The sequence below is a fragment of the Pygocentrus nattereri genome, chromosome 22, assembly GCF_015220715.1.
Source record: "Pygocentrus nattereri isolate fPygNat1 chromosome 22, fPygNat1.pri, whole genome shotgun sequence".
Classification (NCBI taxonomy): Eukaryota; Metazoa; Chordata; class Actinopteri; order Characiformes; family Serrasalmidae; genus Pygocentrus; species Pygocentrus nattereri.
The window spans coordinates 12,430,879-12,447,723 of record NC_051232.1 but is presented as its reverse complement, the minus strand read 5'-3'; the positions used below and the strand labels follow the sequence as shown (position 1 = coordinate 12,447,723).

General features: G+C 42.1%; 1 protein-coding gene across 2 annotated transcripts in view; it reads left to right on the top strand.

The window, feature by feature from the left end:
- The first annotated feature begins 5,427 nt into the window (after positions 1-5,427).
- The window catches only part of cpe (carboxypeptidase E), a 38,432-nt gene continuing 27,014 nt past the window's right edge, over positions 5,428-16,845 (top strand). Inside the window, exon 1 of one of the 2 annotated variants that reach the window (XM_017717443.2) lies at positions 5,428-5,854. In XM_017717443.2, coding sequence (XP_017572932.1) covers positions 5,587-5,854 — 268 coding nt within the window. In that variant the 5' untranslated portion in view covers positions 5,428-5,586. The remainder of the gene's footprint in view (positions 5,855-16,845) is intronic. The other variant, XM_017717444.2, reaches the window with a different exon arrangement.

Below are 16,845 nucleotides of genomic sequence, written 5' to 3'. Positions count from 1 at the left end.
CTCCGGGCAAGTGTGCTCACTGCCCCCTAGTGTGTGTGTGTGTGTGTGTGTGTGTGTGTGTGTATATTCACTGGTGTGTATGTGGTGTTTCACTTCACGGATGGGTTAAATGCGGAGGTGGAATTTCCCCGTTTGTGGGATTATAAAAATACCATTTAACTAATACAAATAATATGTCGTCTCTGTTGAAAGAAAACCTTGTATCTCCAGAAAGGTCACTTTATAGGACACAATAAACACTTTATATATATATATATATATATATATACACAAAATACTAACCATGAATGTAGCAGCAAGCAACATTGTGCATAGACCACTTAAGGTGGAACGGCAAAATTCAAACCGTAACCTGAGGCGCCTGAATGTAGTCTAGCTGCTGCAGCTCTTAAGGTGGAACGGGGAACTTTGAACCAGAAGCTGGCGAAAGCGAAGTGAAAACTAACAGGTCAGTATTGTTTTGTCCTGTTTGCTAACGTTTGTCACAGCAACTGATTAGCTTTATAGCAGCAATTGTACTAGTTTGCTAATCCGCAGCCTGGCTAACGTCAGTAACACAGCTGTGTTGTTCTTCGCTCTAATGTCACGTCGTGGTATTTGTCTGTAAAACGTTTGTGAACGGTTTTATGGCTACAACGGTTTTAAGAAAAGTGTTGTTTGCCTCGGCAAAGCAATTCAGTGGTGTAGTTTAATAGTTTAATTCCAGAAAGTACATTTGAGGACTCTGATTGGACAGTTGGACATCTTAGACCCTCCTCTTTGTAAGTTGCTTAACAATGTTAGGCCAATTGACTGTTTGCAACATAGTAAATAAATGAATAAACTAGTCAGGATTATTAAGGCTGGTACACCCCGAGCTCAACGCGATAAAACGACGTGAAAGTCAGAAATATTCATGTTTCAATGTTTTCACATCAAAACTATTCACACCAAATGTGGGCGCAGTCTGAATAAATGGCACAAACAAAACCAATAAAGGCCTTCAGGCTATGAAATGGTGAAAATGTGTTACTGGGGACCATTTGTTTGAAACTGTGACCATCTGGATCAACTGAAAAAGTTTTGATTAAACTGGAAAATCAGTCGAGGGCTGGAGGTTAGGGATCTGGCCCTGTGACCGGAAGGTTGCCGGTTCGATCCCCAGGGCCGACAGTCCATGACTGAGGTGTCCTTGAGCAAGACACCTAACCCCCAACTGCTCCCCGGGCGCCGTGGATAGGGCTGCCCACCCGGAGGTAAGTGTGCTCATTGCCCCCTAGTGTGTGTGTATTCACTAGTGTGTATGTGGTGTTTCACTTCATGGATGGGTTAAATGCGGAGGTGGAATTTCCCTGTTGTGGGATCAAAAAAGTATCTCTTATCTTATCAATCACTCGCAGCTCAACACGGCTAGAACGTGCAGCTCTAAGGTAAACCAAACTTATTCTAGCTCACTGTATCTGCTAACCCTGATTAGACTCTCTTGATGACAGAACAATGTCAAGCTCAGTTAGCTACATTAGCTTTTCTTAGCCTAGCTGCTGACTGAGGGCTGATAAAAGACCTGGAGTATAAAATGCCTGTCAGGCTGCGCTGGAGGTCTCTAGTGTTAGCTTTAGCATTAACCAGAGATGGATCATGGTCACACGAGCACCCTGGGCAGCAGGGTCTTTGGAAGCCCCCCCTCACACCCACTCTAACGACAACATTAGAAATAACGGAAAAAAATCGAGCCAATCCTTCCTTCCCAGTTTTTGGATTTGTGTCTGGATTTGGGCTGAGGGGGCATTATTTTAGTGCTTAGGCTACTGGTTCCTCTAATGTTGGCACCTCCAATGTGCTGTGCCCATTCCTTCCACTGTCTCAGGCTTTGTAGTGTAAGGCCCCCTGAGGCCCCTGGCAGTCAGAGACCCCTGGACACTGGCCCCAGTGGCCCAGTCAGTAACACATCCCTGGCATTTGCTCACGTTAAGAAGCAGTCTCCAGCATTTAAAGCCCCTCATCCAGCGTGCTAACGTCCTGGTTTCATTAATGTTAACACGGTTTACACGTTTTGTTTTGCTTTAAACTGGCTTATATTTTCTCAATTCTCAGACGTACGTCAGCAGAGAAAATGTTACAAACTCGGCTTTTTTTTAAATAATAATAAAATGTTTTAAAATGCAAATTAACTCCTGTTTGAGCAACTGGACTTTAGTCTGTTAGCTCAGCTGCTACAGATTCCATTCTAGAGTGCTTAATACTGAAAATCGGCCACCTGCCGCCTCTTGTGTGTTTCGCCTTGAATAAACATGCACTCAGCAAGCCAGGCTGAGTTTCTCTTAACCCTGTACAAGAGAACAAAAACGCTACGCCACATTCATTAAAACATTTCAGGGAAATATGGAGCGAGACCACAGACTGATCTATGGAAGCCCACCACTATTAACGCCTTAATAAGGACGTACTCTCTCACAATAATCTGAAAGTTTCACATACTCTCATGACTTAATATTTCATAATAATGACTTACCATCTCATGATAATGAGATCATTATCTTATAATTATGAGATGCCGTTATTATTATGAGAAGCTAAGTAATAAATGATATACTAAGTCATTATCATGAGATATTAAGTCATAATTGACATACTAGGCCATTATTATGAGATACTAAGTCATAATTGACATACTAAATCATTATTATGAGATACTAAGTCATAATTGACATACTAAATCATTATTATGAGATACTAAGTCATAATTGGCATACCAAATCATTATTATGAGATACTAAGTCATAATTGGCATACCAAATCATTATTATGAGATACGAAGTCATTATTATGAGATACTAAGTCATAATTGACATACTAAGTCATTATTATGAGATACTAAGTCATAATTGACATACTAAATCATTATTATGAGATACTAAGTCATTATTATGAGATACTAAGTCATAATTGACATACTAAATCATTATTATGAGATGCTAAGTCTTTATTTTGAGATACTAAGTCATAATTGACATACTAAATCATTATTATGAGATGCTAAGTCTTTATTTTGAGATACTAAGTCATAATTCTTAATGAGCAAAGTAAGCCTTACAAGAGAATCATAATTATTAGATTATAAGTAATAAGTATGAGAGAGGATCTCACTATTATGGCAAAATAAGAATAACTATGAGATTGTAGCTCATTATTATTATTATTGTACAGGAAGTCATAATTAGCAGATATAAGCTCATTTTTATAAGATAGCAGGTCATTTTTATGAGACACTAAGTCAAAATGATTGGAAACATTCTCATTATTATGACTAAATGGCTTTATGTTTTTAAGAGGTGGCTTGTGTACCAATCAGCTTCTCGCTGCTGTTTCGTTTGTTTATACAGCTGTATTTTAATTGAGACATGGAGACAGAAGACACTGTCAAACGCAACAGGACAGGATATCGTGTCTGTTTACTGCCTCATACTGGTGCTGTGCTTTTGTCTCTGATAAGATAAAGCTACAGCTTCATGTCTGCTTCAGTAAACCTGCTACCTGCTGCCTTCGGTCATGACGCACAAACAGCTGACCAGTCACATCACTTCAGACTCTCTGCCTTCACTTTACTTATTCAGGGAAAAGCTTTTTGAATAAAATCCCTTTGATTAGATGTTTGCTGTTCGTTATTCAATATTCCTGATGTCAAAGTATGCATGAAATATGTGGATGAAAACCTACACACTTAAAAAGCTGCTTCTTCAAGGGTTCTTCAGTAAAGACAATGGTTCTATGCAGAGAACATGATTAAAATATCTATAAAGAACCTTTCTGAAATGGCTCTATATAGCACCCAAAAGTGGTTCTTCTTATTGTTACGATGTCAAGTTTGTATCAATAGAAGAACCGTTTTGGCTGCAATTTAGAACCCTTTTCAAAAACGTTCTATATAGAACCATCTACAGCAGAATCATGCACATTTTCCAGTCATACAAAGAACACTTTCATGATGCACAGACCCTTTAATCACGCAAAGGGGTTCTCTACTTTTCTTTACTAAAGAACCCTCAAAGCACTTTGTTTTTAAATAGTGTATATTTGTACAAGTGTAGAACAAGTTCATGCTTAATGGTTCTTTGCATGGGGAGATGGTTCTCGAGATCGATGGAGAATGTGTGGCTATATGATTCTACATAGACCCTTTTTGAATATGGTTCTCTATAGCATCAAAAAGGGTTCTCTTATCGTTACAATGCTCAGCTCGTAACAGTAGAAATAATCTTTTTGGTAAGAACCATTTTTAAACGCATTCTCTTTAGAACCATGTACAAAGCATTCTCAATCAGTGAAGAACCTTTTCATTATGCAAAGAACCATTTACGCATGATCTGGTTCTACACACTACACAAAAAAATATGGTTCTTCAAGGGTTCTCCCATCTCTCTATCCACAACTCTGCGGAAAACAACAGGTAATGTATTTCCCCACCCGTATTCCGCAAAGCCCCGCCCTCCTGTGCTGGGATTGGATGGCGGTTCATTCTCACAGCCGGTCTGCAGACCCTGGCGCAGGAGGCGGGGCTTGACTGAATACGGGTGGAGAGAAAACAACAGGTATCCCCCGCGGTCGTGATGGGAAGTTCGATTCAGTTCACGGAACCGATTCTGTCCGATTCAATAAACGGAGCTTCGTAAGGAATGATTAATTTCCTTACCAACACGGTCAAGTTAAAGAGCCCATTTCATGGAAAATATACTACATTTCCCCTCTATTGTTTTTAACAGGGTTTGACCCCTTTTAAATAAAAGAGTTGCATGTTTCAAGCACATTTCTTCATTAAATAACCAGGTAAAAATAAGCTAAAGGGTCCAAATAAGGAAAAAAAAACTTTTCCTTGCCTTTTTAACAACAACGATTAACTAAAATGACTTATATAGCATGTAAGAATTGTTAGACAGCAGCAGTTTAGCTCCACCACTGAAGTTGTAAGGAATGTTTCGGCACAGACTGTTTTTGAATGAGGAACAAACCAAAGCAGCCAATCAGAAAAGAGCTCATTTACACACAAACAACCTATTTAAGGGATGAAGAGTGGTTGGGAAATGGCCTGTAGAAATTATATAAACGTACACAAACATCATAAGGTGTATAGGAACATTGGACAACACCGCATATGGGCCCTTTAAATAGTGTTACAGCGATTTTGAAGCGTCAGACATGTCAGCTAGATTTAAAACGAGTTCACACGCCAAGACAGCATTTTATTCGCAGTGTCTCACTCCCACGTCCATTAATCTTAGAAACGTGTGTCTGGGGCGCCGATTCCTGCCTCTATTCGCGGCGCCCAGAATCACTAAAGCGGCTCCTGATTAGAAATGCACAGCTTCACTGACGCAAACGCGGATAAATGGATTCGAATCAGTAAAACGAGTGACAAGAAAGAATCGATACACACGAATGATTCCTCTGCAATTTGCATACGGGGACACGGCTGAGAGGAAGGAGGGAGAGGGGGAGAGAGAGAAAGAGAGAGACGGTGAAACGCTAACTAGCTACCATAGTCACGGAGCCTTTAGCGACTGAGGAGGTGAGACAAGCGCAGAGAGACACACGGGCGAACTGCGGTCAGTAATGTCGGCGGTGGCGGTGGTACTGAGCTGCGCGGCGGCGCTGCTGCTGCTGGCAGCTCCGGGTGGACACGCAGCGTCTTCGGCGGAGCGAGGCGGCGACGGCGGCATCTCTTTCGAGTATCACCGCTACGAGGAGATGCGCAAAGCGCTGGTGGCCGTATGGCTGCAGTGCCCCTCCATCAGCCGCATCTACACGGTGGGGGAGAGCTACGAGGGCCGAGAGCTTCTGGTGCTGGAGCTGAGCGACAACCCCGGGATCCACGAGCCCGGTAAGAGCCCCGTCAGCAGCCGGTCGGCCGAGAACCGTTAAAGTAACGTTAACTAGGCTGTTTAAAAATAGAGCCGGAGCGACATGCTAGTCCGTTGTAAATAAATAGGTTTGTACAGTTACATTCGGTTCGGCTGTGTCAGATATACACTCTTACACATTTTAGAGTTGTTATTTTAGCTGGAAATGCGGATTAATTCGGATTTTAACCCGTGTGGTCTTTAAACCGTGAGGGTCTGTCCGGTTCGGTTGTCATCGCGGTGACGGGCAGACTCGCAGCGTTACTGAACGTGCGGAGCGAGGCTGAAGTTGGCTTCCTATTCGCCAGCGTCTCGTTCCGTTCCACCTTAAATGGTGCAGCGGTTATTCCTATTAATGTTATGCCTCAGGCGCTGGAATGGAACTGCTGCGCTGTTTAAGGTGGAACGGGAAAGTTCAAACAAGCAACTGGCGAAGAAGAAGCACTGTTAATGAATATTAAATCAAATTGAAATGAAAAGAAAATAATCAACGTTAAGTGACGACGCCAAACGGTGTGGAAACGAGTGACGCGTGACGCGCAGGTGAGCCGTTGTGGAGATGCGAACAGTAAAATGGGCGACGTTGTGGGGACATTTGGCATTTTGGGACCGATGTTTTTTTATCTTTTTACTACAAATTCCACCTTTGTCTGCAAACGATAAACAGACAGAAGTGCGTGTTTTATGTTGGAGGTCTAGGTACAAGAGAATTACCCATGCAAGGCACGCAAAAGGCCCACAAAGACAGAAATACACACACTGTGTGCGTGTGTGTGTGTGAGAGCCTTAACGAGATGTGCCGTTGGGTCGAGGGCGCCATTTTGCGAGGTGTGAGGAGAATGGCTGTCTCAGCCGAGGCTCGGGTTAAACACAGATTTAAAGACATTTGAACTCATAAAATGTCTTTTGAGGGGATAAGCAGTCTTCCTAGCAGAACATTAAGGAGGATACCAGGATGTCGAAGCCGTTATTGGAGAAGTAAACGAGTCAAATGAAAGTAAAATTTAAGGGAAACAGAAACGGCGTCTGGCCGGTTTAACGGACTAACGTGTGAGGAGCTGGTCCAGCAGACGGGCTGGTGCGCTGCTTCAGCTGCGCGGGGCTGTGTTGGTTTATCGTTGATGGGGTGATGGGGGTGATATCTGATATCTGTTGCAATATTTATTAAGTGTGAGACACGTACTGTGTGTGTGCGCGTGCGCGCGCGCTGTGACCGACACACTGACCAGTGCCTCCCTGTTTCTCCGCTCATTGTCCATTTGATCAGCTCCACCTTGTAGTTCTACAGCTACAGACTGACTGTAGTCCATCTGTTTCTCTGAGACTTTGTTACCCCCTTCTACCCTGTTCCTCAGTGGTCAGGACCCCCATGTAGAGCAGGTGGCATTTGGGTGGTGGATCATTCTCAGCACTGCAGTTGACGCTGGCGTGGTGGTGGCGTGTCAGTGTGCGTGGTGCTGGTCTGAGTGGATCAGACACAGCAGTGTTGCTGGAGATTTTAAACGCCTCAGTTTCGCTGCTGGACTGCAAACCCAGCACACTCGTCCTGTGGCCGCTGATGAAGCACTGGAGGATGACCAACACAGAGTGGGCAGCGAAAGACAAGCTGCTTCTCTGACTTCACATCTACGAGGTTGATCAGCGAGGTGGGAACAGGGTGTAAAAGCTCCAGTAGCACTGCTGTGCCTGATCCACTCAGACCAGCGCAGCACACACTAACGCACCACGTCAGTATCACCGCAGTGCTGAGAATGATCCACCGCCCAAATAATACCTGCTCTGTGGTGGTCCTGCGGGGGTCCTGAGCACTGAAGAACAGGATGAAAGGGGTCTAGCATGTATACAAAGGAACAGGTGGACTATGGTCTGTAGTTGTAGAAGTGCACCTGTATGGTTAATGGAGCTGATAGAATGGACAACGTGTAGATACGAGGAGATGATTGAGACGTACATCTTCCTTTTTCTGTAGGATTTGATCAAGTATAACATTAAAATGGGATCTTTTCAGAATTTAGGCCTAATAGTTGGAATGTAAACACAACCACTGAGAAAGGTTTGGTGTGAAGTGGTTCACTGCAGAGCAACTGGCTGAGATTTCTTCACAGTGGTGATGGGAACCAGGGGTTCTGGGGTTCTACAACACTAATAAAGCCGTTTTATTTACTATCCAAAAGCACCAGCGCACCCACCACACTACAAAGAGTTTTATATGCAGAGCTGATGATGGTGAAATAGTAGTAAATCTAAAATAAATCATTTTCAGTTTTGCCTTACGTATGTGTCTCAAAATCAGATCCCAGATCTAGCGTGAAGAGTGTTTGAGGATCATCAGGAAGCATAAACATAGCTATTTAATGTAGTAACTTTCTGTGATGGCATTAAACTCTTCAGACTCTCAGTTCTTATCACTACAGTTGCGCACAGTCGTTCCTCTAAAATGGCATTTTTCCCATCCAACCGCCCTGAATGACTTTGTTTGCAGCTTAACCTGAGTACCAGGTAACTTGATGGGTTTCACAAACGGGCTGAATTTGCCTCGTACTTCACATGGATTATGTAGAGCACGTGTAAAGGCGGTAAAAGGAGTGACTGCACTGTGATTTCCTTTAGGATTGTGGTGTATAATTGTGGTTGCGGGATACTTTACCTTTAGAGTGAATTATGTACATCTGTTTGAGGGTCATTGGTATTACGGTAACAAATAATCTACACATAACATTACGCAAAGCCAGTCTTGTGTCGGGAAGACTTTGATAGCAGTTCGTAGGTGTATATCCGTTGACTCCACCGCCGCGTTTCTGTGTTAACCCCTCACTGGAGTTTCAGTCCGAACTGAGGAAATCTGTGTTCAGAGTGCGTCTGGAGCTAATCGCGTGTTGTGAGGGAGAGACTTTCAATCCTAAAGCGCGCCTGTTCCCCAAATAGTGCCATCATTAATTCTCCTCGCCCCTGTGTGTGTGTGTGTGTGTGTGTGTGTGTGTGTGTGTGTGTGTGTGTGCTGTACGTAAGATATGAGTCACTCACTCGAGCCTTTTATTGCTGCCAGATGAGTTTCCACTACCGCCCCGTTACCAAGGGCAACCAGCGTCTCCCCATGAATCCCACTCGAACCTACCTCTCTGCGCTCTCTCTCTCTCTCTCTCTCTCTCTCTCTGTCTGTCTTCTCCATCTCTCCTTTTTCTTTTTCTCTGTCCCTTTTATCCCTTTCTATCTCCATCTTTCTCTTTTACTTCGTCTCTCTCTTGCACTCCCGTTCTGTCTTTCTCTCCCTCCATCTGTCTCTCTTGTTTCTTCTTTTTTCCTTTTTTAACTCTCCTACCCTTTCCATCTCCCCATCTCTCTCTCTCTCTCTCTCTCTCTCTCCCTTTCTTTGTTTCTTTCACTTGCTCCTTCTGTCTCTCATTTTTTGTTCCTCTGTCTTTTTTATCTCTTCCCTATTTCTCCTCCATTTGTCTCTCCCTGGCTTTCTTTTCTTTTGCTTTTTATCCCTCTGTATCTATTTCTCTCCCTCTGCACCTGTCTCCCTCCACCTTTCCCTTAATTCCTCTCTACCTCTCTCTCTTTGTCTCTTTTTGTCTCTCAGTCTGCATGTTCTCTGCCTGTCTTTCTTTTTTCTCTCTCTCTGGCCTTTTTTCTTTTCTCTCTTTCACGTTCAGGGTCTTTCTCTCTATCCATCTCTCCCTTGTTTCTCTGTCTCACTCCGTCTCTCTCAGTCTGTCGCTCTCTCTGTCTTTCGTTAAGGCGAGGCAGAAATAGCCGTTGCCGTGGCGATAGATCGGCTTAGCACGATGAGCTGCGTGCTGCCGCTCGGCCCAGACAGAGAGAGAGAAAGAGAGAGATAGAGAGAGAGAGGATGAGGAAGAATTAGCGCGTGTCGCCTTGTGCAGGGCGCGTTCAGAAGCAGTGCCATCTGGTGCGCTACAGCAGCCTGGCTCAGAAGAAGAGTGTGTACTTACAGCCCAGCGGAGCATAGCAAGCCATTAAGGGTGTGTCTCAAATCAGCCGCTGGTTCAATGTGTAGGCAGTTACTGTCTAGGGAATGATTAGGTTATAAGGGGCTGTGGGTCTAATTCAACGTCTTATTCTTTGTGTAGTAAATTAACTGGCCATTCCTACAGCTGTCGCAATGTGGACCTCTCCAAGGCACTCGAACACTCGTCCCCTAATAACATCCTGTAAAGGCGTTCATATCCTAGAACCCACTGCACATCAAATCATCCACTACACAGTTTAATTCAGAGTGGCAGTGAATGGCTAACCACTCCAGCATCAGTGTATACAAAACATTGGTATTGCTAGTGATTCGTAATGTAAATGACTGACCGAGCCACTGTTAACTGACAGATAAACAATTATTTGATTAAATTGTTTGATTTGACTAAATTGTTTCATTGGTTAAAATGTAATTTTCAGTAAAGTATCATGCCTGGTTTTGAACTGCTGTCATAAGGACGCAAAAGGTAGTTGGTTCCACTAGAAAAACCATTAAAAATCTATAGCTCACAGCTAGAAATCATGTTCAGGACCACTTTTCGAGAGGATAATAGCACAACTACAGCAATATTACATGTGGAACATCTGCTAGCATGCATGTTCTCTGAAGGACAACTTTTGCAGAGATGTGAGTTTTACCCATGACAGTGTAAAATGATAAAGAAGGGCATGGCAGACATTTAATTCATGTAATCATGAACATATAATTGTCGGTTTTGGGTCGTTTACTTTATGTACAGGCTTATGCTGGGGTCTGCCTGTTAGTACTGCGTTCTACGGTCCAGGCAAGAAACACTTACTTTTTAATATCTTGGTGGGTTAATACAGAATTCATGTGATCATTAGTTTGTGTATAATAAATGTTTTACAGTGGCTTCAAACATAGTTCAGCCAATCAGATATCAGAACCAGAACTCTTTTATGGTTCATGTTTTGATGGGTCGTGTCCTTGATTTTAGGCTTGGTTATCGGTTAAAGGAATTTGGCAGAATTTGCATCCCTGTTAATTCTGAATCTAGTACTTAATCTAATCTTGCTTTTATAAAATTCTATGCTAAGCGCTGGGAACGTTTTTCTAAACATTTGCCTACTCAGGTAATATTCATCATCCCACTACACTACATTACGTGTGATATTGCAGGCTTTCAGAAGGGTTGGACGTCCCAATATTTCCATGAATCAGCTTTTTAACAGAATCAGGTTGTTTCTGATCTGTAGTAATTCCTTACATGTGGCTCAGGGTCAATTTGAGAACTGCAGTTTTGCTTTTGAATTCAAATCCAAGTTTTTCCAAGCTAATATACTGTCGTTGTGATTAGAAAACCTCACCGAGTGAACATATATCATGATGGATGCCCCAGCAACTCGCTGGCTTGCTTACTAATTTGCCATGAGCTGCTGAATGCTGCAATAGAGTTGGCCACTAATTCTTATTCGATAAATAAAATGTTATTGTCTGAGTTTATGATCAGATATGCAACTGACTCTAGTCTTAAGGTCTCTAGGTAACGCTGCTGCCTTCTACGCTATAGACTGGGGTTCAATCCCTGCCTGGGTAAGAACCCTGCATTATACTAGTAAGAGTCCTTGGGCAAGACTCCCAGCACTGCATTTGCCTACCTGTGTAAAAATAATTAAATTAAAAGTCGCTCTGGAATTTAATATGAGAGGCTTTTTAAAAGACATAGCAGCAGTTTCTGAGCATCATCTTCCGGGAGCGACTTTCTGTACGTCTGTGTTTAGAGAGTAGCTCAGAAAGTTTCTTTCTTTTTAGCAAGTTTTTTTTCTTTTTAGTTTCTTTTGAGCCAAATGAAAAGAACAAACTGAACTTTCTTGCTGTTTGTGTGTGAGGGAGAGAGGGGGAGGAAGAGGGAGCGAGTGGGATGCCTTCCTGTGAGCTTCAGCTCATCAATAATAAATCAAAGCGAGATCTCACATCTGCCTGCTCCCTCACTGAAACAGGCTCCTGTAGACGTGCTTGAATGTGTGTTTTTGTACATTTTCATGACAGAAATGTTTTGAATTTGTAGGAAAATCACAGGAAACAGGTCTGGCCTTATAACATAATCGACCTGACCTTGTACAAAAGGCTTGTTACTGAGGTTAAGGTTAGCGTCAGGTCTAGAAAACTCACATATAATACAATTGCGCAGTTTTCGCTCAAATACGTAGGCATGAGGGAGAGAAACTGCAGATCAGATGCTCAGGAAAAGGAAGGTTAACGCTTAAAATAATTTATATATCTATTTTTTATGTCATTTCTAAATTTTGTTGGTCATTTAAAAAAACCGAGGTTACAGATGTTACAGGTTACAGCGCTGTTGTGCCAGCGAGGGCTTCTTGCTTCTGTTGTGTATATAGGTTTTTATTAAGTACTTGATCTATAATAATAGTACAGTATTACTACATATAGATAGATTTAGGAAATATACTGCACACAAATGTGTACATTTGATTTTTATGTTTGAAAACAGCCTCAGAGGTTCATTTTGGCTTAAAAATGAGTTTAAATCTGTTGTTGTATATTAATATTATGCTATTTTCTGTAGGTAAAGCTGGTCTGGGCAGCTTTCTCAGTAGTGAATAGATTTAATTGACCAAGAATCACATTACCCATCTAGAAACTAACTTCCGAATGTAAATGTTATATACTAGGGCTGCACAGTTAAGCTGCCTTGCAATATACTGAAAACGCGTTTAATCATCAGTGTGGTTAAAGATGACCTGCATGGTTTTTACCAAATGATGTACACTTGTTAAATAATGTGAATACCCTTTACTGTACATACACCCACAGAAACACTCATTTAAAGCTGCGACACTGACATGACCCAGTAAACAGTGAATAGCTAGACTGATTTGCATATTGCAGTTTTCTGTAGTAGCTGTATTGCAGAGGTCTAGAGTAGCTCTAGAGGTGCTATATTGTACAGACCTCTGTGCAGCCGCTCTAATTCAGAATTCACAATGCAAATGCAAACAGTGTTATTTGCTTTATATTCTGAGGATCCAGTAAATGCCACCGATGACGTATCCAAGAAAGGACATACTGATTCAGGCTATTTGGCGAGTGTCCTTTGCATGCATGATAAAATCACTTATCTTACGTTGAAGACCACCTTTTGTCGTGGTCGCCGTAGAAACCAGGCCATCACTGATGTCTCTGTGTGTGCGTGTGTATTTAATGATTCTTGTTTGCTTAGGCAGTGCGTCAGAGGACACACCAGACTGTCCATTTAATGAATGAAAGTCTGGATGGATTGATGGATGGATGGAAGGTTGGAAAGACAGATGGCCTAAAAGCGTGGTAGCTGTTTCATTTCTGGGATTGATTCCCTCCTCTGTGTGTTTTTTGCCAGTCTTCCAAAGCTCGAAATCAATCAGAACTGCAGCGAAGCAAGCTCCAAATGACAGATCATTGGACGAGTGCGAGGAAGGAAGCATTTGAGTTTGAGCGAGCGAGGGGGGTGGGGGGTCGGGGGGTTGTTGCAGAGAAAGAGACATTGTTTTTCACTGTTATATAACACGATCCATCTTTTTTCCCATTTTCATTATAAGGACAGAAGAATAATCTCTCTCTCTCTCTCTCTCTCTCTCTCTCTCTCTCTCTCTCTCTCTCTCACTAGCTTTCTTTTCAGTCTCTGTTTAAGACGAGGCAGCATTTTGTCGATATTTCATCTGTGGTTTCACAGCGTGTGTGCATTGTGTGTGTTTGTGTGGGTGTGTAAGTGCCTGGCTGTGCGTATGTGAGTGTGATCTGTTTTCAATCAAGTTTTCATCGTTAGATACAGCGGATAGAGAGAAAATCAAGGAGAGCTCACATGGTTCAGACTCAAAAGTGCATTCAAAAGATAGAAAGAGAGAATAAAAAGCGATTGCTCGGCAGAAAATCAGATTTGCACAATTCAGATGTAGACCGTTAGCCAAGACATGTTTGGTGTTTAGTTTTAGTTTATGGGGCTAATGTAAGTAACAGAAGCTAAAGTACACCAGTTGGCATCGGGCAAACTGTGAGTGTAAATCTCCACCTGGTTACCTAAGTTGGTTTAGGGTCTGCAAAAAGCAAGTATTTTTTCACAGTCAGTTATTAATGTGAATAATAATTAATTAACTGGCTTAAATGTGGCCTGTAAATGTAATAAACCATCAAGTGTTACCAAGAGCTGAACTGGTGACAGTAATTTGGAACTACAGTAAGTACTGAGCAGTACCTAAAAATAAGTGATATAATACCAAATATACAGGTTGACACTGTAGCCTTTCACGCTGCAGCATCATTAAGCAGTTCAACATTTAAATGTGCTACTTCACCAGACCAGCTGTGTGTCCAAGGGTAGACAGTTAACTAACTGTAGGTCGGACAATACTTCAGTAATGTTAAGTTAAGTGATTCTTTTTTAATCCCACAACGGGGAAATTCCACCTCCGCATTTAACCCATCCATGAAGTGAAACACCACATACACACTAGTGAATACACACACACACACACACTAGGGGGCAGTGAGCAGCCCTATCCACAGCACTCGGGGAGAAATTGGAGGTTAGGTGTCTTGCTCAAGGACACCTCATTCATGGACTGTCGGCGCTCAGTCATGGACTGTTGGATTGAACCGGCAACCTTCCCGTCACAGGGCCAGCTCCCTAACCTCCAGCCCACAACTGCCCCTAGTAAATGAAGAATAAAGAGCAGAAATATTTGCAGACATATTTGTGTAGTCAATATTATTGATAATGTTGATTAATTGTTTCAGCCCTGTTTCTGACTGTCACGGTTGGCTCCTCCCACTACTCCATGTGCTCCTTTGTTTTGGTCTTCCATGTGCGTTTTGTTTTGGTTTAGTCCTGCCCCTTGTTTGGTAACTCCTCCCCTGATTGTTTTCACCTGACCCTCGTGATCCCTGTGTATTTAAGCCCTGTGTTTGCCGGTCTTTGTTTGCTTCGTTGAACTCTGTTCTGCCGTATGGCCTGGCGAATGCGCCTTCCGTCATCCAATCATTTATAAATGACGTGTTAAGAGAGATGATTGATCGGTGAGTTGTTGTCTACATAGATGACATTTTGATATATTCGCAAACTTTGGAAGAACATCAACATGTTAGACTGGTTCTTCAAAGGCTGCGTGAGAACCATTTTGTTTGTCAAATCAGAGAAGTGTGAATTTCATAAAACTAAGATTTCTTTTCTAGGTTATGTACTTGAGCAGGGTGGTGTGAGAATGGATGAAACCAAGGTAAATTCTGTAAAGAACTGGACTAGGCCTCAATCAGTAAAGGAGTTGCAGAGGTTTCTGGGATTCGCAATTTTTTTCAGACATGACACAAACCGGAATAGAACTAACAGAGTTGAACGAAGAAAACATCAAAGACCGGCAAACACAGGGCTTAAATACACAGGGATAAGGAGGGTCAGGTGAAAACAATCAGGGGAGGAGTTACCAAACAAGGGGCAGGACTAAACCAAAACAAAACGCACATGGAAGACCAAAACAAAGGAGCACATGGAGTAGTGGGAGGAGCCAACCGTGACAGAGACCCTATTTTTAACAAACAGCCGGAATTGTGTGTTAGGAAATTATTAAATTTCTTCTTTTGTTTTTTGTAAACAGATTTATGCAAGGCTCTGTGAAGCTCTTAGCCCTTAAGATCCCAGGCTCATACTAAGGCTTATTCTTCAGTAACTGAAGGGACTTCAGTGCAAACTGGTTGAGCTGTTTTTAGGTTATAGAAGTGTGTAATAAATCTTTGGGCCTGCTGGCGGGCTCTGGCCATTTAAGGAGTTAAATAAAGTGGCAACTAGATAACAGTTCCGGAAATCGCACCCACAAAACGCTAATCACTTTTCTTAAGGGAACAATGTGGTTATTTCATACGAACGAACGTAATGTAGTTAAACCGTTTTTTGTTGTTCTGTGGAGGTTCTGTAAAGCATTTAAAGTTATACTTCACTGCTTCATATTAATTAGCAATGCGGGTAACATTACATTTCTGTACACTGAAGACTGGGGTTCAGACCCCTGCATAGACAGTAGCGCTAGTATTTTTGTCCATTTTTATAGGTATTAGTGTGAACACAGTGTCTGAAACCACACAAACAGGTCTATTTGAGATGGGCATACTTCAGGCTAAATAATGTATTAGTCTCACAGCTTCATTATAAAAGTTAATGTTTAAGAACTAATTGGGTGATGAGCTCCTTTTGGAATAAGGAGGGGGTTTTCATTGAATTACTGCTATAATAGTCTTGAAGCTGCACCCACGCTGAACGCAAGTAAAATTTGGCAATGTACTTAAGTGGGAAAGGATGCAGGAATATGATAAAGGAATTAGCTTCAGTAGAAGTTTTGTAGGTGACTTTAAACCTTCAGATTTGCACACCTTGGACAAGAGCGAAGTCTGGTTTCTTCTTTTTGAGAAAAAAAAAAACTAAATGGAAAAAAGTCTTCGGTCAGCAAAATGTCGCTTGTATATAGCTGCAAAAACAGACCTGTTAACTTCAGCTGTTCTTTGAATGATGTTCCATCTACATCACATCAGGATCGGACTCACAATTTATGCTGCATTCTGAGGATGTGGCAGTCCCCACAGCTTTACATTGCAGGATTGAACTGGCAACTTTATTCTGGTGAACTGCAGAATCATGTAATTAATAGAGTACAGTGAACACAGCATTATTCATATTGTTTTGAGATCGATGAATACTATATGGAAATATGAGAGTGTGTGTGTAGAGAGAAGTTTTAGAGCTTCTTTAATGAGATCAGCAGATGTTGTGTATCAGTCCAGCTGAGTCTTCAGAGGTTTATTTTCTCTGAGAGACCATCTGAGAGTATCCTTGCCTCATCTACTCTCTCTCTCTGTGTGAGAGTGAGAGAGGGAATGTTGTCTTCATATAATTTTATGTGGTTTTGTGATTCTCGGTTAATGAGCACTTTTAATGACCATCTGTATCATTACACCTCTCTCTCTCTCTCTCTCTCT